The 23099-nt window shown below is 42.6% G+C and overlaps 1 protein-coding gene across 4 annotated transcripts in view; it reads left to right on the forward strand.

Moving 5' to 3' along the window:
* Nucleotides 1-23099, forward strand: part of LOC143026367 (gamma-aminobutyric acid receptor subunit beta-like) — a 262622-nt gene that overhangs the window by 225162 nt on the left and 14361 nt on the right. For all 4 annotated transcript variants that reach the window (XM_076186632.1, XM_076186635.1, XM_076186633.1 and 1 more), the window contains 2 exons: nucleotides 17288-17433; nucleotides 19920-20077. In XM_076186632.1, coding sequence (XP_076042747.1) covers nucleotides 17288-17433; nucleotides 19920-20077 — 304 coding nt within the window. The remainder of the gene's footprint in view (nucleotides 1-17287; nucleotides 17434-19919; nucleotides 20078-23099) is intronic.

A 23099-nucleotide genomic window follows, 5' to 3' on the forward strand; every position in this document is an offset into this window, starting at 1 on the left:
TGAAATTTCAAAACACTTCAAATAAATTTTCTGCTTTGGAGTTTTTATTTAATCATGGTCTGCTTAGAATCCTAAAACTAGGCATCATGTATTTTAATTATTACAGTATATAATTATAATATATTTGTAGTGGGAAAATAATTATTTTCTGCAAACCCTTAGCGACCCAATAAAATGGCTTGGCGACCCAAATTTGGGTCGCGACCCAGGGGTTAAGAACCACTGCTCTAAGGGCTCTGAAAGAAGATCGTTTCTCTATGTTTTGTATCTGTGTATTCACTTGGTCTTTGGATCACGTGTTGGACTCGTGATCGACAGCTATTTCCCGCCTGGAAGAGAGCTCAGAGCTCGTAGGTCCGATCTATGGGTAATGCTATGACCTTTCACACACACACACACACCCAACACCCCGCCCACGAGAGTCAGAGTAACGACTCGAAGCGCAGCGGTACCGAAATAACTTCGGCCCTGGGCAGGATTCGAACCTAGAACTGCGGGCCACTATCGTGGCAGTTCAGTGCTCTACCAACTGCGCCACTGAGTCGTGTGTGTGTGTGTGTGTGTGTGTGTGTGTGTGTGTGTGTGTGTGTGTGTGTGTGTGTGTGTGTGTGTGTGTGTGTGTGTGTGTGTGTGTGTGTGTGTGTGTGTGTGTGTGTGTGTGTGTGTCAGTGTGTGTGTGTGTCAGTGTGTGTGTGCGAGTGTGTGTGTGTGTGTGTGTGTGTGTGTGTGTGTGTGTGTGTGTGTGTGTGTGTGTGTGTGTGTGTGTGTGTGTGTGTGTGTGTGTGTGTGTGTGTGTGTGTGTGTGTGTGTGTGTGTGTGTGTGTGTGTGTATGTGTATGTGTGTGTGTGTGTGTGTGTGTCAGTGTGTGTGTCAGTGTGTGTGTGTGCGAGTGTGTGTGTGTGTGTGTGTGTGTACGTGTGTGTGTGTGTGTGTATGTGTGTGTGTGTACGTGTGTGTGTGTATGTGTATGTGTGTGTGTGTGTGTGTGTGTGTGTGTCAGTGTGTGTGTGTCAGTGTGTGTGTGTGTGTGTGTGTGTGAGTGTGTGTGTGTGTGTGTGTGTGTGTGTGTGTACGTGTGTGTGTGTGTGTGTGTACGTGTGTGTGTGTGTGTGTGTGTGTGTGTGTGTGTGTGTGTGTGTGTACGTGTGTGTGTGTGTGTGTGTGTGTGTACGTGTGTGTGTGTGTGTGTGTGTGTGTGTGTGTGTGTGTGTGTGTGTGTGTGTGTGTGTGTGTGTGTGTGTACGTGTGTGTGTGTGTGTGTGTGTGTGTGTGTGTGTGTGTGTGTGTGTGTGTGTGTGTGTGTGTGTGTGTGTGTGTGTGTGTGTGTGCGTGCGTGTGTATTTATATACCTAACTACAATATGCGTAATCTTCCTTCCCTATGGTTCCATTAGTCAAACTTAATAAATAAAAAAAATACAAAAAAATAAGAATGAAAGTGAATACTCAAAACCCCTTTTTCCCCTAACAAGGGGGTGGCCTAGTATCAGGTTTCTCGACTAGGTGTTCGCTGACCTTTAGAGGGCCACAGAAGGGGTCGCTAGGACAAGGAAATCAACATATTACATTAAATCCTGTCATGGCCCAGTATGTGATAATTCATGATTATACAATGTGTATTAATCGAGATATATTTTTTTTTTCTTAGTTTTTCCCTGGCTAGATGCGTCTCTCAAAATGTGGCGATGATTTGTATGATATTTTATACTGTTTGTATCTCCAAATGCTTAGAGAAAGTGACTATATCCAATCTAATCTCGAGTCAAGGAGTTTCTTGGGTATGTAATTAAGGGATCCAGAAAGCTTGAAAGGTTGAAAAAACTGGTCAAGTCAAAGCATTTATCCACATATTTTACAATCAAAACTGACTTAACGCCTCTCCCATCTTACAACGAGTTAAGAAATAAATAAACGATAAATACTTAAATATGTGGAAAATCAAATCAGTCAAAAAATATGTATTGTTCGATGAAATACAAGAGAGGACACTCACCTACACTCTACCATTCACTGAGAAGAACTTTGAACTTTTCCCAAATACCAAAACAACTTCAACTCTTGCGTGTGTGGGTGTGGATGGGAGGGAGAGGGGGAAAGGGGGAGATGGGGGAAAAGGGGGATGGGGAGAAGGGGAGAGGGGAATGGGGCGAGGAGGATAGGGAGAAGGGGGGGAAAGAGGGGAGAGGGGGAGGGGGAGAGCATTATTGGGGGGATGGGGAGAGAGGGGAAAGGGGGAGAGGGGGATGGGGAGAGGAGGAGGGTGGAGAAGAGGAGAGAAGGAGAGAGGTAGAGGGTAATGGGGAGGGGTGGGAGGGGGGAGGGATATGGCAGAGAGGGGAGAGTGGGGAAAGGGGTAAGGTGGAAAGGAATGAGGAAGAGGGGGGTGGGGAGAGGGTGTGGGGAGAGGGGGAAAGGGCGATGAGGAAGAGGGGGAGAACATGAGGGGGTTGAGGAGAGGATGAGGGAGACTGGGGGATGTGTGTGTCATCCCTTAAGTACAACGTGATGTTACCCCCCCCCCCACCATAAGCTTCCCAGATTGGTTTCCACGACCGACACACACGATCCAATTTGGTCGAATCCGACCAGATCTGTCCAGCGGCCTGAAGGTCAGGTCGTACCGTGGATGGAGTCCCTAAAAAGAGCAATATATTCGTACGATTGCCAATGGTCGTAACTATAGTCTGTGCGCTACAATAAGTCCGTTCAGAGTGTGGCATACGTCGTGATTTATTACATTCCTCTCTCTCTCTCTCACTCTCTCTCTCTCTCTATTTCCTATCTATGTGATTTTTTTTATTCTTTATATAGTAAAGGAAGCCGTATAGTACAACGAATATCATTTTTAGGATTATAACAACAATTTGATTAAATTCTATGAGACGTGGCAACGGCGCTTTTCCTCCGCCATTGTGCCACGTCGAGGTCTCACTGTGTGACAGGTGACAGTGACGATCTGATAACGGGTGGTCAAATTGGCAACGTCGCACTCGGGGGGGTTCCCTCTTCTGCCCCACCGTGAACGGACTTCTTAGAGCGCAAGAACTATAGTAACTATAACTAATAACTAGTGATTAGCAACTAAGTGTTAGTGGGAATAGAGCGTCAAGGGCACTATCTGTGCACGAAGGGAGTTAACAATGTTAAGTACTTAACGTTTGGTAATTACATGTGTGTTTGTTGTGTGTGTGTATTCACCTCGGATCTGCTGCAGCCTCTTTTCGAGACAGCCAGACACCACCCTACGGCAGTGAGCTCAGAGCTCATTATTAGCAGATCTCTGGGTAGGTCTGAGACCACTCACACTCCACACACCGGGAATGCAAGGTCACAACTCCTTGACTAACGTCCCATACCTACTCGCTGCTAGGTGAACAGGGGCTACACGTGAAAGGAGACAAACCCAACTTGTCTCCGCCCGGCCGGGGAATCGAACCCCGGTTCTCCGGCTTGTGAGGCCAGTGCCTTACCAATCCGCCACCGGGCCGTGTGTGTGTGTGTGTGTGTGTGTGTGTGTGTGTGTGTGTGTGTGTGTGTGTGTGTGTGTGTGTGTGTGTGTGTGTGTGTGTGTGTGTGTTTCACCATTGTCTTGGATCACGTGCTGGACTCGGGATCAACAGTTATCATCCTCCCGGATGAGAGCTCAGAGCTCATATATGCCCAATCTACAGTATGGGTAATGCTGTGACCTTACACAAACACACACAAGTTTTTGCCAACGAGAGTTGGAGTGCCGGCTCGCAGTGCAGCAATGCTGAAATTATTTCAGCCCTGGGCGGGAATCGAACTCGGACCGCGCGCGCGCATATGTGTGTATATATGTGCATTCGTGCGGTGTCTACATAGATTAGAGTGTGCGCATTTTCAAGTGTAAAGATAAATTGCATGCTCACATATCTAAAGTCTATAAATCACATTTTTGTGAGACTCCAAATTATCGCATTCCAGAGCAGTTTTGATTTGTGTGATCGTTAACCTAATTGTACGAAATAACAAAACGTTTCCGTTCGACCTGACCTAACATGACAACAATCAAAAGATAAACTGACTCGGTCTTCTACTTTAAATTTCTTCTGTCGTAAATCTCAACTTGTAGGTTTCTTGGTCCCCCCCCCCCCTCACCATCCTGTCCTTAAGAAAAAAAAAAATCACCCATACCTCTCCCCCACCACATCCTCAATTCTTCATAAACATAACCCCTTCCCACACCTGAACAGAATCGTCTGGCGCAGCAAAAATAAGTCCAAAATCCAATAAAAATAAACTTGTGGCTTTAACCAACCTAGGATTACAGTGAGTCCTCGAGCTACGTCGGAGATCCGGTCTTACTAAAAAAAAATCCTAAAGTCAAACATATATGTCAAGAAACAGAATTAAATCATGGGAAAATGAAAGGGGGGAAATGACTAGAGTGCAGAAAAATGAAAAAAATTAGGATGTAATAAAAACAAACTTGAAATTGAGAACAATCCCCAAAATGATAAATGAAAATGTACATTGTGTACCACCAAGCCGAAACGACGCATACCGAGGACGGCGTAAGTCGAGGACCCTTTGTAATAAATGTCAGAGACGCTTCCTCCAACTGAACAAAATCCTCTGGAGATAAAGATGACAGACAGACAGACAGACAGGCAGACAGATAGGCAGACAGACAGATAGAAAGACAGACAAGCCAATTTACTCAAAATGTCCTGGACTCACCAATTGTACCAATAATCTCGCATTTACCAATGAAATAGAAATAAAAAATCCTAACAATCCTTGACAATCTACATTACTATAGCAGTTATCCCTTTGTTCAATATGCCAACCTTAGGAATATATATTCTTTAGGGGAAGGTAAATCAAAAAAGATTGTGTAAGGATTAATTGATCAACAAATTAATCTAAGCAACAAATTATCTAATTAAGATTTGTGAGGAAACTGGATGAGACTTTGGTAATTAAGTATTTCAGACTCGATCAGCATCAGGCTCAACTGAATAAAGTCGTATACCTTTAACCAGAATAAAATCCCTAAAGAGAGCCACTGGGCCGAAAGGAAACAAATTGCTCTTTGTTGAATGAAGCTACAAAGAGATCTATTCCATTTCAATAATGAATACGTTGATTCGGTGAATTTCATATTTATACAATGAACAATAACAGAGAGAATTTGATTATTCATGAACAGTATAATTACCTTGTCAGTGTTTAAATGATCCCCGAGAAATGGTATAGATTTTGTTATCATTGCATAATTGTATTATACAATAAGGTCTTGACCTCCTACCTGAAAGAGGACTTTCTTTGATGTCACCCCCATCCCTAGCTGAAGTCTCCACATCAACACACACACACACACACACACACACACACACACACACACACACACACACACACACACACACACACACACACACACACACACACAGAGTGTGGGGTATGTATGTGTAAGGTTACATCATTACCCATAGATCAGGCTATATATGAGCTCTGAGCTCTCATCCGGGAGGGAAATAACTGTCGATCACGACTCCAATACGTGATCTAAGACCGCGGTGAATCACACACATACACACACACACACACACACACACACACGCACGCACACATACATACACACACACAAACATACACACAGAGTGTGGGGTATGTGTAAGGCTACACCATTACCCATAGATCAGGCTAAATATGAACTCTGAGCTCTCATCCGGGAGGGAAATAGCTGTCGATCACGAGTCTAATACGTGATCTAAAACCGTGGTGAATCACACACACACACACACACACACACGCACACACACAAACACACACACGTACATGCGAGAGTGCCCCCATTCGCGTTTGTGTAAAAATATGAATATACATTTGCATTTTTTTTGCATATTTTCTGTGAAGTTGTTTTTTCATCCCAGCTAACCGTGATATGACGTCAGTCCAGAGGACTCCTAGGGTGACAATATTAGACCCTTTTATGTCCTTGATTACATCCCCTGAAATGGGATTGGCATCTAATCCTACAGGAAATGGGATTAGACCTCCATAACTTTCTCCCCATTACAACTTCAACCCCACTCACGTTTTATCCTTTAGCGTCCTATCCCCGACCCCTTTCTTCCCCCCATCGTCTCCCCCCTTGCTTCTCCCCTCCCCCATCCCTTCTTCCCTCCCCTTTTCATGTTCCAAGGCTGAAAAAATGCCAAAGGGCTTTTGGGCTCGCTCAAAATCCTTTTTAGCTTTATTGCATTTGGTGATGATGACAGAGAGGTGGTGGTGGTGGTGGTAGGTGGGTGGGGCTGATGACTGCAGTGACTGTGGTGGCTGTATATAGGGGCCAGGGGGGCTGCTGCTATAGGCTGGAGCACCGCCTTCGAACGGAAGTCTTTTAAGAAGGTTTTGTGTTCGCGATTTAGTTTTATGCGATTCCTTCTTCTTCTTTTACTTCTGCTTCGTCTCCTCCTCCTTCTCCTCCTCTTTCTTCTTCTTCTTCTTTTTTCTTCTGCTTCGTCTCCTCCTCCTCCTCCTCTTTCTTCTTCTTTCTTCTTCTTTGTCTCCTTCTCCTCCTCTTTCTTCTTCTTCTTTTTCTTCTTCTTTTTCTTCTTCTTTTTCTTCTTCTTTTTCTTCTTCTTTTTCTTCTTCTTTTTCTTCTTCTTTTTCTTCTTCTTCTTCTTCTTCCTCTTCTTCTGCTTAGTCTTCTTTTCCTCCTCCTCCTTCTTCTGCTTCGTCTTCTAATCCTCCTCCTCCTCCTCCTTCTTTTTCTTTTTCTTCTTCCTCTTTTTCTTCTTCTTCTTCTTCCACTTCTTCTTTTTCCACTTCTTCTTCTTCTTCCTCTTTTTTTCTTCAGTCTTCTTCACCTCTTTCTTCTTCTTCTTCTTCTTCTTTCTTCTTCTTCTTCCTCTTCTTTTTGTTCATCTTATCCACCTCGTTCTCTTTCTCCTTCTTCTTCTCCTTCTACTTTGATAAAAAAAATCGTGCGCTTCGAGATATGTCGTCTCCGAAACAATGTCTCTCGCATGTTTCTCGCATGTTTCTGAACTGTCTCGCATCAGTCCAGAAACATAAATTCCTTGCGTCTTCTAAAACCTGAGAGTACCGATGGATTTCCGCATGTGGTGGTTCTGTGGACCGGACGTCAGATAGGATCATCTCCCTATGGCTCATTTTCTTTAAATCTACCAATATACTCACCCCCATCTGGAGGTGCAACCCCAAGGGGCTGGCATTCGCTCACTATACACGGATTCAATGTTTCTCCTACTCATCTTTTTCAATTATCTCACCTCTGTTCACACGTGCGCTGGTGGCTCAACCTGAAGCGTGCTGGTCTCGCATTTGCTTAGTTGTGGGCTCGAATCCCGCACTCCTCTCCGTTTGCCAGCAGTGACTGTTACCTGATCAAATAGTCCAAGCGCATAGTAGGGCAAAAGTGACAGCTTCGGCCGCAACAACCAATCAACGCCTCCTGGCGTAGGCTCCCCAACTCATTCTTGTTTCACACAGAGCCAGTTGTGAGACATTGTTTCAAGAATGCTGCAATTCAGTACAGAAACAGTCGCAAAGAAATCCAGAAACAGGTGAAGAAGGAAGAGGGAGAAGGGAGGAAGGGAAAGGAGAGGAGGAGGAGAATAGAGAAGAGAGGATAAAAAAAGGAAAGGAGAGGAGAGAAGAATACTGTAGAAGAGGAGGACAGGAGAGGAGGGGAGGGAAAGGGAGGAGAGAGGAGAAGAGAAGAGAAGAGAGGAGAGGAGAAGAGAGGAGAGCAGAGTAGAAGAGAGGAGAAGAGAGCAGAGATGAGAAGAGAGGAGAGATGAAGAGAGGAGAAGAGAGGAGAATAAAGAAAAAGAAAGGTGAGGATAAGAAAGAAGAGGAGAGGAGAGAAGAGGAGAGGAAGAGAAGGTAAGGGAAAGGGAGAGGAGAAATAAAGAAAAGAGAAAAAGCAAAAGAGAAGAGCGAGGAGAGTAGAAAAGAGGTAGCAAGACTTGAGGACAAGAGAGGAGAGCTGAGAGGAAAGGAGAGAAGAGGAAAGAGAGGAGAGTAGAGCAGAGAGGAGAAGAGGAGAGAAAAGAAGCGGAGAGGGGAGAAGAGGAGAGGAAAGGAGCGGAGAGGAGAGGTTAGGAGAAGAGAGGAGAGGAGAGGAGAGGAGAGGAGGGGAGAAGAGAGGAGGGGAGAGGGGAGGAGAGGGGAGGAGAGGAGAGGGGAGGGGAAAGCCGCCTTGCAAACGAGTTCGAGAGTGGAGAAAAACAAGGTCATCCTCTGATTATGAGAACCAAGGAAGGTTCGCATGACTACATAATGACGGAACCCTCAGACTCCTTTGTCAACGAGGATCCGCATAGACGTGCATGACGTCACCGCATGACGTCAGTGGCATTGTGAGAGTCCTATGTCCCGCATATATACACGGACGCACGTACACACACACACACACACACACACACACACTCACACATTTTAAGATTTGTGTTATAGTGCCACTAAGGTGTCATAGTGCCATCAAGGACTATGACAATTCATGTTACCTTACAGAACTGAGTGGCACAATACTGGTACTGCCTGGCACCCTGTCAAGCACTGGTTTGCCAAGAGAGTGGTCAACGAATGGAATAGACTTAGTAACCATGCAGTGAGCGCTGAAACAAATGTTCGTTTTAAGAGAAGATGAGATAACTTTATGGACAGGGATGACAGGTGGTAAAAAACATGGAACTGTCTAGTGTGAGCCTTATGGTCTCTTGAGGCCTCTTCCATTCTTATATTCTTATGCTCCTCCTAGTTCTCATTTTCTTATCATTCTTTTCCTCCTTCTCTCCTTCTTCTCCTTTACTCCTCTTACTCCTATTATCTCCTCCTCCCCGTCTTCTTGCGAGTCTGGAAGCTGGCGCCGAGCCAAGGGACTTGGAAAGACAAATGCATAGATGCACTGGAAGCGCGAATACATGAACACACATAAGCAGATATACATAGAGTGTTCCATACAGATGCATGAACGCTTGGAATAGCTTAGAAGGGGATATAGCTCCAAGCTGGAACAATATATGAATTCAAGTGTAAATATGACAATTGGAAACAGACATGAATTTGAAGTTGGATATGATATACTGGAGAGTAGGAGACGGGACCCCACGATGGTTATACTAATATTAGGTGAATACATTTAGGTAGACACACAAAAAAAGGCATATGCACACATAAGGAAAGCACCAAGTAGAGTAAAAGAATTAAAAAATAATTTACTTGATATAAAAAAATAGGATCTATTCCGTTTTGCTCGTCAAAAATTCTTTTCAAACGTGTCTCATTAGAATAATTTAGTTCAGTCTGTCTAGATTCAGAATAGACGTCAGTCCTGGATGCAAAAAAAATTATGTAAGTTTATACTTGTGCGTGTGTATGTATATATATTATATATATATATATATATATACATATATATATATATATATATATATATATATATATATATATATATTCGTTTCAGATAGATTGCATGAATAAATATGCAGGAATTCGAACCTTACAATTATGATTACGATTCAATACACAAGTTAGTGTGTGTGTGTGTGTGTGTGTGTGTGTGTGTGTGTGTGTGTGTGTGTGTGTGTGTGTGTGTGTGTGTGTGTGTGTGTGTGTGTTTACCTAGTTGTATTTTACGGGACGACAGCTATGCTCGTAGTGACCCTTTTTCGTATCTCTCCGCATCCAGTTTATTCTTAAAGTCTTCTATAGTTTTGGTACTCACTGTTTCTCCGTTTAGTTTGTTCCAGACATCAATCATTCTATGTGGGAAGCTATTCTTTTTCAAATCTCTAATGTAACTGTCCTTCTTTAGCTTCTTTTCGTGTCCTCTTGTTTTTCTTCTGTCCCATTTTAATAAGTCGTCTCTGTTAAGAATTTCTATCCGTTTCATAATTCTGTAAATGGTCAACAAATCACCTTTCTCTTCTTTGTTCCAGTGTTGATAGATGTAATTTCTCCAATCTTTGTTCGTATGTCAAATTTGATAGTGTAGGTGTCATTTTCGTCGCTGCTTTTTGAATTCTTTCTAATTTTCTTATGTTTTTTTTTTTTGTGTTAGGTGCCCATAGTGTTGCAGTATATTCTAGTTTAGGTCTTATTAGTGCAACCACTATTTTCTTTACCATTTCTTCATCCATGTAGTCGAAGGCCACTTTCATTGATCTTAATAAGTTAAAAGTCTCTCCAACTAATATATTGACATGTTTATCAGGTGTCAAGTCACTTGAGATGATCACTCCTAGGTCCCTTTCTGAGTCGACTTTTTTTATTTCCTTATTACCAAATTTATATTGACCCGATATTCTATTTTTGTTTTTTCCAAATTCCATTATACTACATTTCTTAATGTTAAAGTTCATTTCACACCTCTGACTCCATTCCCATATTTTGGCCAGGTCTTCTTGTAGCGATCTGCAATCTGTGCTTACTCTCCTGAGTAATTTGACATCGTCAGCAAAGAAGTTCATGTAACACTTCACTCCCTCATCCATATCATTTATATATATGGCAAACATTAAAGGAGCTAATATAGAGCCTAGCGGGACGCCACTTATCACATCTTCCCATTCGAATTTTTGTCTCTAAGTACCACTCTCATTTCTCTCCCATTTAAGAAATCCTTCATCCATTCCATTAGCTTACCTTGTATTCCTCCTATTATTTCAATTTTTCTTATTAAAGTTTTATGTGGTACTTTATCAAAAGCCTTCTGCAAATCCAAGAAGGCGCAATCTGCCCAGCCATCTCTTTCTTGTATTATCTCAATTAATCTCGAGTAAAAGCATATCAAGTTTGTGGTACACGATCTTCCACTTCTAAAGCCAAATTGTTTAGGGTTTAATAGTTTATTCTCTTCCAAGTGTTTGATCCATTTGTTTCTGATAACTTTTTTGCATATTTTTGCTACTGAGCTTGTAAGGGATACCGGTCTGGAGTTTGTAGGATCGTCTTTGTTTCCTCATTTATGTATTGGTAGTATTTGTGTGTGTGCGTGTGTTTGTGTGCATGTCCATGTGTCCAAATGTATGCTGAGTGATACCTTGATATATCCTATTCTGGCAAATCGTCACACTTAAAATATTGTATATTGAATATTGTAACCGAAGTCGTTTTTACTCTAACGAACTCTCAACGGTCGACGCTGTTGAAGCCCGTGTAAGCCCAGTATGATAACGCTTTTAATATAAACACGAGGCTGGAAGTAGGATATCTGAGGAAAAATAGCCCAGTGTGATAACCATTGTCGGAGGAAAAATAGCCCACGGTGAGAACCTCTTTAATGTAAATACGACAATCGTAAGGGCGGACCGAGTTGAAGAAGAATATGACCATAAGTCTGGCTAACTCTTGTGAAAGGGAGGATTATAGCGCTATTTACGAGCGGCTAACGATCTGTCCAACTTACGACGTGGTCGTAACTTGGTCCGTAAAGGAAGAGCGGACTCAGCTCAGCCGAGCAAGATTGCTCTGAGCAATTTTTTATTCATATTTTTTATTTATTTTTATTTTTTATTTTTTTTTTTATTGTATCCGCTGGTCATGAATAAGATCTTTATTTCAACTGTGATAAAAAATCAACTCTATGAAATGGCGGTGTAAGAATAGAGGACTACCTGGTAAGTCAGTGAGTTGAGAGAGAGGGAGAGAGAGAGAGAGAGAGAGAGAGAGAGAGAGAGAGAGAGAGAGAGAGAGAGAGAGAGAGAGAGAGAGAGCGAGAGAGAGAGAGAGAGAGAGAGAGAACGCGACCGGTAGAAAGAAACACACACAGAGAGAGAGCGAGAGAGAGAGAGAGAGAGAGAGAGAGAGAGAGCGACCGGTAGAAAGAAAGTGAAAAAGAGACAGAGAGAGAGGGGGGAGAGAGAGGGAGAGAGAGAGAGAGAGAGAGAAAGAGAGAGTGACCGGTAGAAAGAGAGAGAGAGAGAGAGAGAGAGAGAGAGAGAGAGAGAGAGAGAGAGAGAGAGACCGGTAGAAAGAGAGAGAGAGAGAGAGAGAGAGAGAGAGAGAGAGAGAGAGAGAGAGAGAGAGAGAGAGAGAGAGAGAGAGAGAGAGAGAGAGAGAGAGAGAGAGAGAGAGAGAGAGACAGATAGAGAGAGAGAGAGAGAGAGAGAGAGAGAGAGAGAGAGAGAGAGAGAGAGAGAGAGAGAGAGAGAGAGAGAGAGAGAGAGAGAGAGAGCGACCGGTATAAAATGAAAAAGAGAGAGATAGAGAGACAGGGATATAAAGAGAGAAAGAGAACATAAGAAAATAATAATGAAGGGTATAGCAAGAGACCAAACGGCCTATATTAGGCAGTCCCATGTCCATTGGCACCACCTGTCATCCCCATCCACAAAATTATCTAATCTTCTCTTGAAATAACCGACAGTTTCAGCGCTCACTACATAGTTACTAAGTCTATTCCATTCGTTGGCCAATCTACTGGTAAACCAGTTCTTGCTTATTTCCTTCTTAAATCTAAAATTATCCAATTTAAATCCATTACTGCGAGTCCTGCCCTGTTGTATGAATATGATTACCTTACTTGCGTCAGCCCTGCCAAAGCCTTTGATCCACTTGAATACTTCTATTAGATCACTCCGCACTCTGCGTCTTTCCAGAGAGTGTAAGTTAAGGTGCCTAAGCCTATCCTCGTAAGGTAAATTTCTGAGCCCATATATGATTTTGTTCATTCTCCTCTGTACTGAATCTAGTGAAAGAGAAAAGACTAAAAATGTACTGTATAGTCAAGGATGGGTCTAACTAATGCCAGATAGTTTGAACCTTTGCGCTTTTATTCGTAACCGTCCTAGCAATAAAACATAATGCTCTGTTAGCTCTGTTCCTGGCGCTAATGCATTGTTCCTGGATTTAAAGTCAGGACTTGCTAGAACTCCCAAGTCTCTCGCACTCAGTCTTCTGTAAAAAAAAAAAAAAAAAGAAAAAAAAAAAAAAAAAAAAATCTAAGATATACCTGCTTTCTGGGTTGTGGTAACTTACGTTAACTACGTTGTACTTTGAGATATTGAAGTTCATTTGCCATTTCATCGATCACGTTAACATTTTGTTGAGATCCTCCTACAGAATCTCGGCGTCTTCTCCTGACCTAATTAGGCGTCCTATTTTAGTGTCGTCCTCAAACTTACTAACATCACTATTAACCCCATTGTCCAAGTCATTTATACACATAATCAACAATAAGGAACCCAAACAGAGCCCTGAGGAACTCCACTAGAAACACTCCCCCATTTGAATTTTACTCCATTTATGGTGACTCGCTGTTTTCTGTCAATGATCTAAGCTCTAGTCCATTCAAACCCTTTTCCTTCTCCTATGCCATAGGCTTTGATTTTATTTAGTAGTTTCAAGTGAGACACCTTGTCGAACGCTTTGCTAAAGTCAAAGTAAATAACACTGTAACAATAATTGTTATCTAATGGCCTGAAGACATTGGTGTAAAAATAAGATTAGTTACACATGACTTACCCTTGGAGAACCCATGTCGTGAGTCACAAATCAAATTATGTCTCTCGATGTGATCTGATTCTATTAGCTATTATTGATTCAAGCATTTCTATCTATAAATTATGTCAAACTAATTGGCCTGTAGATGCATATAAATAATTCATCTCCTTTGGAAGCAGGAACAACGTTCACCTACCCCTAAGCAATAGGAACAAAACCAGTGTCTACCGACTTATTAAACAATCCCGTTAACTGGTCGCAGATTTTAAATCTACATTCTCTAATCACACTAAGGAAATTTTCGTCTGGACCCGGGGATTTTGTAGCTTTAAGTGTATCAGTCTGACTATTTCTACTTTACTAATGCTGATGTTAGTTTACTTCCTTCATCCCCACTGAAAATCGGGTCGCAGTGAGGTACCATATCTAACCTCTCCTTTGTAAACACCGTGAGAAAATATTTATTAAATGCCTAGCTCACTTTTTTCTCCGAATCATGACATCTTCGTCGTTTTTAATTGGGCCAATCCTTTCCTTACATTTTGTTCTGAAGAGATGAAAGAAGCTCTTTGGGTTAGATTTCCCTTGTCTGGCAACATTAATTTTGTAGTCAAAACCCGAATTTCGTAGTTAGGAGCCTTAATCTCGGAGAGAGAGAGAGAGAGAGAGAGAGAGAGAGAGAGAGAGAGAGAGAGAGAGAGAGAGAGAGAGAGAGAGAGTGTTTTGAGTAGATGAAATTGAGCACAAGAAACTTCGGACGGAAAGGGAAAGGGGAGGGGCGTACATGTAAAGTCACTTAATGACGTATTCCCTCTCCCCCTCCTCCCCTCCCTCTCCCTCCCTTCCCCCCACCTCTCCTCGGTTAAGTATTCCAAAGAAAGACGGTGGGAATTTAGTTCAAGGACAGTTTCCAACTTCATTCTTCCACTTTTTTTTTCAGGACTTTTAACAAGCCTCCAAAGACCCATGGGATTATCTTTTATCCCTCCTATTCCTCCTCTTCCTCCTTCTTCTCCTCCTCTTACTCTTCCTCTTCCTCAAGTACCCCAGTTGGTTCATTTCGGCACTGACGTATTTTTCGCCTTGCCCGACAACTTTAACATTTTTTGCCTTTTTTCGCAACTTATTTCCAGATTTCCCTGACCATCATATTCACTGGACTTCAACTTATTTTGCAATCGATTTTCTTGCTCTATCTCTCTCTCTCTCTCTCGTACTCTGGTGGCATAATCGGAGGCAGACATCTTGATTTCCAATTCGCTTAGTTGTGGGTTCGAATCCCGCACTTTTCTCTGATTCCCAGCAGTGACCATTAGCTACCTGGTATCACCAGTCCCCAAAGCGCATATAGAGTAATTATGGCGGCTTCGGCCGTAGTTACTCAGCATTTCCTGGCGTAAATTCCTTATTTTCACTCCTTTTGTTGACATACAATTCTTTGCCCCTTTCAACCTATTAAAAAAATGATAATAATAATAGTAACAATACTACTAATAATAAAAGATATAATAATAATGATAATAATAATAATAATAATAATAATAATAATAATAATAATAATAATAATAATAATAATAATAATAATAATAATAATAATAATAAATAAAAATAGTAAAAATAATAACAATATCCCGAACTCTCAGGCTTTGAATTCTAAAAGAGAATTTCACTCACCCACCCTCACTTATCCTTCCTTTAAACTCACCATCCCGCTCCCACGAAGTGGGAAGTGAGAAACCCCTGGTAGGGCAAACCCTTGTCAGTTGTGGGAAGCCGCTGGCTTTTTTAGGCCGATGTTTGGGTCGCCTCCCCGCCTGGCCAGAGCTGTCGGGAACCAACGCAGGAAGACTGCAGTGGGTCCATGGAGTCGAACTTTCGACTAAATACTCAGGAGTTCGACACGGTATCCACTGGGCTACCGCGCGGTCACTGGCTTTCATAATTACAGATAACTCCTAATTACCGTATTTGTCAATGTACAAGAAGCGCTTTTATATTTTCCAAATATATAAAAAAATTGACCTGCGTCTGTCAAAATATTGCATTTCATGCACAGAATCATACCACTTTAGAATATATTTCAATTAATGTCTGATGAAACATATTTTTGCCACAAAATATCCTTGTAAAATAGGGGTGCGTCTATTACGAGGGCGCGTCTTGTGCGAGGCAAATACGGTAGTTGCCAGTCCTGAACGCCTCCACCCTCATCTCAGCACGGATGTCTCAGCACTAAGATCTTCCAACACCCTTTTCCCCAACAATCCCGATCCCTTAACACCTTAATACAGCGACGTACATCTCTTGCCAACAAACTCTAAGGTCGACATTCACCTCTTCAGTTCCATAAAATCGACTTTGATCTTGGACGGAATTAAAGACCATATGATACATGGAGTCAGAAATTTGCCTTACGAAGAGAGGCTTAGGTACCTTAACTTACACTCTCTGGAAAGACGCAGAGTGCGGGGTGATCTAATAGAGGTGTTCAAGTGGATCAAAGGCTTTAACAAGGGTGATGCAAACAAGGTCATCATATTAAAACAACAGGGCAGGACTCGCAGTAATGGCTATAAACTGGACAAATTTAGATTTAAAAAAGAAATAGGCAAGAATTGGTTTACTAATAGGGTGGTCGACGAATGGAATAAACTTAGTAACCATGTAGTAAGCGTTGAAACTATTAGTTGTTTTAAGAAACGATTAGACAACTTTATGGATGGGGATGACAGGTGGTGATGGATACGGAGCTGCCTAGTGTAGGCCTTATGGTCTCTAGCAGTCTCCTTCATTCTTATGTTCTTATGTTCATGTGGTGCGTTGCTGTGTTGAAAGGAAATGGGACACCCCATTCTCCCCTTTAATCAATTTTCAACATATGTGTGGCTCCCCTTCATTTTTCTCCCAAACCCCACCCCACCAAAAAAGGTTAAATAAGATAAAAAAAAAAGTATATATATAATAACTTCATTACAAAGTTGGCAATCATGATTATCTTATATTTCTTATCCCAAGACAGAGTGATGGAGTTCTTTTTTATAATCAAGTTCCTTACATTATATGGAAATGTATAATTTTCAACAGCAGGCCATGTTCCTCCTTTAAATTCTTGTCATGGCTTCCAGACTGAGAACTACTGACCTAGATCCACATTGGTGAAGTGGATGACAATCTTCATAAACACCAAAAACACTCTAACCACGTACTGAACATTGATTTTTCTCTAATTTAATTTAATTTCCACTTGTTCATTACAAATCACAATATCAAATAAACACTCATCATGACTGATGTATTAATATGGTTGAAGTATCGATCTTGGTGCTACATCAATCTTGAAACTTTGAAAACTGGTGTGTTGCACACACACTAGCAGCTTCACTAGAGGAGACAGAAAAACTAGTCTTCAGATATTTCTAGTATCTTACGCAATACCTCAACCTGTCACCATTTCCTCTACACACGAACCATAAACACAACAAGTTTCCTGGCGAGTATGTACATAAAATTACGTACATACGTGTTTGCAAGTGCCTCTGTATGTTAATGTGAGTTTGTGTATGTGTGTGTACATGCGGTTCTTTTCATGCTGATTATAGTATGTGGGTTTGCTTGTGCATACATGTGCCTCATATCGATTATATTGTGTACGTTTGCACGTGTATACATGCTATTTCTTGCCTTCATATTGATAACAATATGTGGGTTTGCGAGTGCATACATGCGCTTTGTCTTCATACTGATACCAATATGTGAGTTTGAGATTACGTACCACCTCTCGTCTTCATATTGATGATAACAAAAGAACATAAACAAATGTCTATTTCCCGTCTTCCTCTTGCAGGACTACACGATCACCATGTACCTCAATCAGTACTGGAAGGACGAGCGTTTGTCCTTCAGCTCCAAGGAAGAGATGCTGACGCTTCCCGGAGAGTTCGCGGAAAAGATCTGGGTGCCCGACACGTTCTTTGCCAACGACAAAAACAGGTAAACGGTCTTCCTCCACCGTGAGTGTGAGTGTGTGTGTGTGTGTGTGTGTGTGTGTGTGTGTGTGTGTGTGTGTGTGTGTGTGTGTGTGTGTGTGTGTGTGTGTGTGTGTGTGTGTGTGTGTGTGTGTGTGTGTGTGTGTGTGTGTGTGTGTGTGTGTGTGTGTGTGTGTGTGTGTGTGTGTGTGTGTGTGTGTGTGTGTGTGTGTGTGTGTGTGCGCGCGCTTGAGCGTACCAGAAGAACAGACTGCATGCCTTGCCATTATATTTTTTCTAATTATGATATTTTCCAGCCCACACATATTTTTCAACAATCCTAACCATAATCATTGATAATTCCGTTTGCTCTTTACTTTCTCAATCTGATTCCATCGCCCCTAAAACCCCTACAACTCCCAAACACCATTCTTGTGGACGCCAATTACAAATGATTAAAATGAATTTATCAAATGTAAAATTGATATGGCCGCGCAGTTGCTCAATGGATACCGTGTTGAACTCATGAGCAGGTGGTCGTGAGTTCGATTCCCAGGACCCGCTACGGACTATGTCGCGTTGGTTCCCGAGAGCCCTGACTAGGCAGGGAGGCGAGCCAAACTCGCCCCTCCCCTCAAAAAAAAAAAAAAAAAAAAAAAAAAAAAACAGCGGCATGCCGTAACTGACAGAGCTTGCCCCTACCAGGGGTTTCTCACTTCCCACTGCGTGGAAGTGAGATGGTAAGAGTATTTAAAGAATGAATTATTCGAGTTAGTCGTGGATTATCTTCAAGAAAAACCTGAAGTCGATGGACTGGTTAACTGATCATTAGCTTAATTTGTATAACATAAGAAAATACTTTCCTATAAATCCTTGATTTAACAGTTTGACGTCGCAAACTCCCCCTATCAGGAGGCTAGGACTTTGATGCGTGGGATTTAACGAGCCATGCCCTTGGTCCAACTCGCTAGCGGCAGCGTTCGAACTACCATCACCGCAACTTCCACCGTGGGTCTCTTGCGAAAAAAAAGAAATGATAGCGAAGGCCTAATCAATTGATCTTTTGTTTATTTTGTATAACATCAAAATTACTTTCCTATAGACCCTTGATGGACTAACAATCTTCATAATACGAGATTAGGAAGATTACTACTGATGTAGCTGATTGGATGATTAGAATTACTTCTCACGGAAGAAAAAATCCCATTGGCTGATGGAAGGGCGGAGGGGTGAAAGAGGGGGAAGGAAGGGAGAGGGAAGGGGGAAGGGGGAAAGGAGGAAAGGCAGGGAAGGAGGGAATGGAGAGTAGGGGGAAAAGGTGGGAAAGAGGACAAGGGAAAAAGGGGAAAGAGGGAAGGTGGGGGAAAAGGGGGAAGAGGAAAGGAGAGAATGGGGAAGGGGGAAGGGAGGAAGCGGAAAGGGGGGGAGGGGGAAGAGGGAAGGGGAAAGTGGAAAGAGAGAAGAGGAAGAAGGGGAAGAAGGAAGGGGGGAGGATGGAGAAGGGTGAAGGGAGGAAGTTGAATGGATGAGAAGGGGAAGGGGGAAGAGAGGGAAAAGGGGAAAGAGGGAATGGGGAAGAAAAGATAGAATGGGGAAGGGGGAATGATGGAAGTGGAAAGGGGGAGAAGGGGGAAGGAAGTGGAAAGGGGGGAAGAGGGAAGGAGGAAGAGGAAAGGGAGAGAAGGGGAAGGGAGGAGATGGGGAAGGGGGAGAGAAGGGGGTAGGAGAAGGGAGAAAGGGGGAAGGGGGAAAGGGGAAAAGGGGAAGGGAAGAAGGAGGGAGAGTGGGGGGAGGGAAAACTATGTAGGCGTTGACTATGGAATCAAATTGGTTCTCAGGAACTGTTCACAATGAAGAAGGGCAATCCTGATGACATGCCCATACACTGCCCATTTCAACGTGCCTGAAGGTTGCAAAGTCGTCTTTATTACTTTTGTTACGTTTATCACCGGGCGATTCAGTCTCATTTAGCGGGTAGATTATCTACTTCATTAGTCCGCTTTCCTACCGAGATGACCACACAAGAGGGTGAGGAGCCCATACGCCAGGAGGCGCTGAGTAGCTGCAGCCGAAGCCGTCATCTTTGCCCTATATGTATGCGCTTGGAACGAGCTTCCCGATAGAGAGAACTCTCCACAACTTATTCCCATCTATTTCAACTCCAAATACTCCTCGACTTAAGTCGAAAATCGTAAGTCGAAAATGGAGTGGCGACCGTGCCAGGTACCATAAACGAGCCTGACCTTTTTTTCAAGCACACATATTTAGCAATGTTAGCCACACTAGGAAATTTAAATCTAAGAAATTTTCTACCTTCAAAAAAAAAAAAAAAAAAAAAAAAAAGTCGTAACCTCGAAAAAAAAAATCGAACGATCGTAAATATTCCCAGCCATATCACGTCATCACTACCACCACCCCACCCTGGACATGCCACAGTCCAAAAAAAACTCACTGATTTACTCCCCCATGATGTTCTCCTATTTGTTCTTCAACCCGTCTCCTGTTCTCTAGCTACCTCCATGATGTGACGGAGAAGAACAAGATGGTGCGTCTTCATGGGGACGGTTCCATAACCTATGGAATGCGGTTTACAACAACACTAGCTTGTATGATGGACCTCCACTACTATCCACTGGATCGACAGAACTGTACCGTCGAAATTGAGAGCTGTAAGTTGTCCATTTGCATAAATTTTCTTGATTCTGTTAAAGCGGGCCATACATGATCAATAATATTGCGCAATATTCCGTATAGAACAATATCATTGACGGTGTAGGGATGATATTGAAGGGACACACGTGTTTAGCATGTACATTTGATGTCTTCAATATATTGTCATTCATCAATATCGTCACTACACCGCCAATAATATTGCACAATATGGAATATTGATCGTGTAGGGCCTGTTTAACGTCGTGAACGCCCTCCTATCAATAGGCTAAGAGTGCGCCCCTTACAGAGGACCTTGTAGCGTGGAATATAATAAACCATGCCCTTGGTCCAACTCGCTAGCTGCAGGGATTGAAATACTGACACCTGGATTTTCCCTGCAAGTATCGACGTTCTAAACCACTGGGCCAACGAGCATCCATAATTATTTCTAAGATATAGTGGGCCCTACACAATCAATATTATTCCGCAAAATGTATGTATATATATATATATATATATATATATATATATATATACTCTCGTAAAAACTCTTGACCGCTCTTAATAGCTTTCCTTCTATCCCATATATCTGCAGTACCTCCCACAGTGCCTTCCTATCTATCCTGTCGTAAGCCTTTTTCAAATCCATAAAAGCCCAAAAAACATCCTTACCTTTTCCTATAGCTTTCTCACATATCTGTCTTACCACAAAAATCTGATCTACACAACCCCTACCTGTCCTAAAACCACATTGTTCCTCACCAATTACTCCCTCTGTTCCTCTCCTAATCCTCTCAATCAAGACACTCCCATAAGATTTCCCAACCACAATCAACAAGCTAATCCCTCTGTAACTACTACACTCACATTTGTCCCCCTTACCCTTATAAAGCGAAACTATACAGGCACTTCTCCAGTCCTCCGGCACTCTACCCTCTCTTAAACAAACATTAAATAACCTCACCAGCCAGTCCACTATAACTGTACCTCCTTTCTTCAGACATTCTGCATGGCATCCATCCAACCCAGGTGCCTTACCTCCTCTCATCATCTTAACAGCTGCTTTCACTTCATCTTTTCCTATTTCTCCTCCATTTTCCTCACTCATCACTCTCATTTTCTTAGCGCTTCCCACTGCAACTACCTTTCCCTCCCTATCCTCCTTCACATTTGGCAACTCCCTAAAATACTCTGCCCATCTTCCTCTCACTGCCTTCTCTTCCATTATTGTCTCTCCATCTGCACCTTTTACCTTTTCTTCTCTACTTGATTTGCCTCCTGTTCCTCTTTTAATTTCTTTCCAAAACATATTTTTATTACTTTCAAAATTTTCTGTCATACTCCCACCCCATTTCACATCTGCTCTCCTCTTCCCTCGTCCTAATTTGTAGCCAATCTATGAAAGCCTACTTCTTTTCTTCTACACCCTTCCTTGCTCCCTCATCCCTCCACTCACTACCCTTCCCTCTATTTCCTCCCACCCTCCTTGTTCCACACACCATCTTTGCACACCTTATGACTCCCTCCTTGAACCATCCCCATTCCTCTTCCACTCCTAGTTCTACTCTATCCTTCACTCTCTCCCACTCCTCTCTCAGGTTTTTCGTATACTCCATTTCCTTTTCTTTCTCATTTAAGCAGTTCACTCTAAGTACCTCCCTACCTTCTGCCCTTTTCCTCTTTCTCCACCTATTCTCCACTCTCAATTTACCTTCCACCAGGAAATGATCTCCCATTAGAACATTTACATCCTTAACTCTTCCTACCATTCTCCTGGTCACCACTATATAGTCCATTAACGCTCTATCTGCCACCCTTCCATCCACCACCCTCTCCCATGTGTAGTTATGCTTGATTTTCTTCCTAAACACTGTATTTGCTATCATCATTTCTCTTTCAAGACACATCACTACGATTTTTACCTGGAACTCCATACTTCCCAATCACTCCGTCTATTGGTTTGTTTCCTACTCTAGCATTAAGGTCTCCCAATACAACTACGATTACATTTCTCCCTAACCCCTCTATGCACTAATCTAAATCTACCCAAAAGCCTCCCTTTCCTCTACGCTCCTCTCACTACCAGGCCCATACGCACTTACAAAAACCCACATCTCCCTTCCCAGCTTCACCTTTATCCACATCAATCTTGAAGAAACCTCCTTCCACTCCACTACACGCTTACCTATCTCTTCACTTACTAGTACAGCCACCCCTTCTCTCCCTCGTCCCCTCTTCACTCCTGAGAACCTCCCAACTAGACTCCCAAACTCACACTCGCCCCTCCCTTTCATTTTAGTTTCGCTCAAAGCCAGTACATCCATATTTCTTCTCATAAACATACTGCCTATCTCTTCCTTTTTACTCTCATCCGTACCACATCCACACACATTAAAAGACCCAACCCTTAGGGTACTGGTTGGAAAACTCCCAGACCTTCTTATGCCCTTACTTTTTTTAGGAATGCCCCCTTTGGGGCTACAGGTAGCAGGACTCAATCCTATCCCCCGTCCCGTTTTTTGTCGCCTCTTACAGCTCAAGTGGGAAGACTTGGTGGAAGCATTCTTTTCTCCCACCACTGGGTAGGCGAAAAAAGGAAATGACTATTCAGAGAAATGGTACAGGACAGTAACAAGGGGTTGGGGGACAGCATAACGGAGGGACAGTCGTAGTACAAAAGTGTCATCATTTCTCTATGATAGAGTCTTCCTCTATCACAGACAAAACGATGTGTGTATCTGGTCCGTGGGGGCGTTCCATATAGACCGTAAAGTATCAACTGCATGCTACTTTGCCACAATAACATGCAGCCAATACCCCAACATCCACTCTTGTCTTTTAAATCTAACCTTTGGTTGATATTTGGAAAGGGTCGCCACGATTAACCTGGGCAGGATTTTGAGTCGAAGCAGGTTAACCTCTTCAACTCGAGTCAAAGTCTCGTCGGGCAGCATCAGCTGCCTGATGTACGATGATGCATCACAATACTCGCGTTATGAAATATAAAGCTACAGCTGTATTACTCGTTCTCTTTCACTC

The sequence above is a fragment of the Oratosquilla oratoria genome, chromosome 6 (genome assembly GCF_046742065.1).
Source record: "Oratosquilla oratoria isolate Oo_2021 chromosome 6, ASM4674206v1, whole genome shotgun sequence".
Classification (NCBI taxonomy): Eukaryota; Metazoa; Arthropoda; class Malacostraca; order Stomatopoda; family Squillidae; genus Oratosquilla; species Oratosquilla oratoria.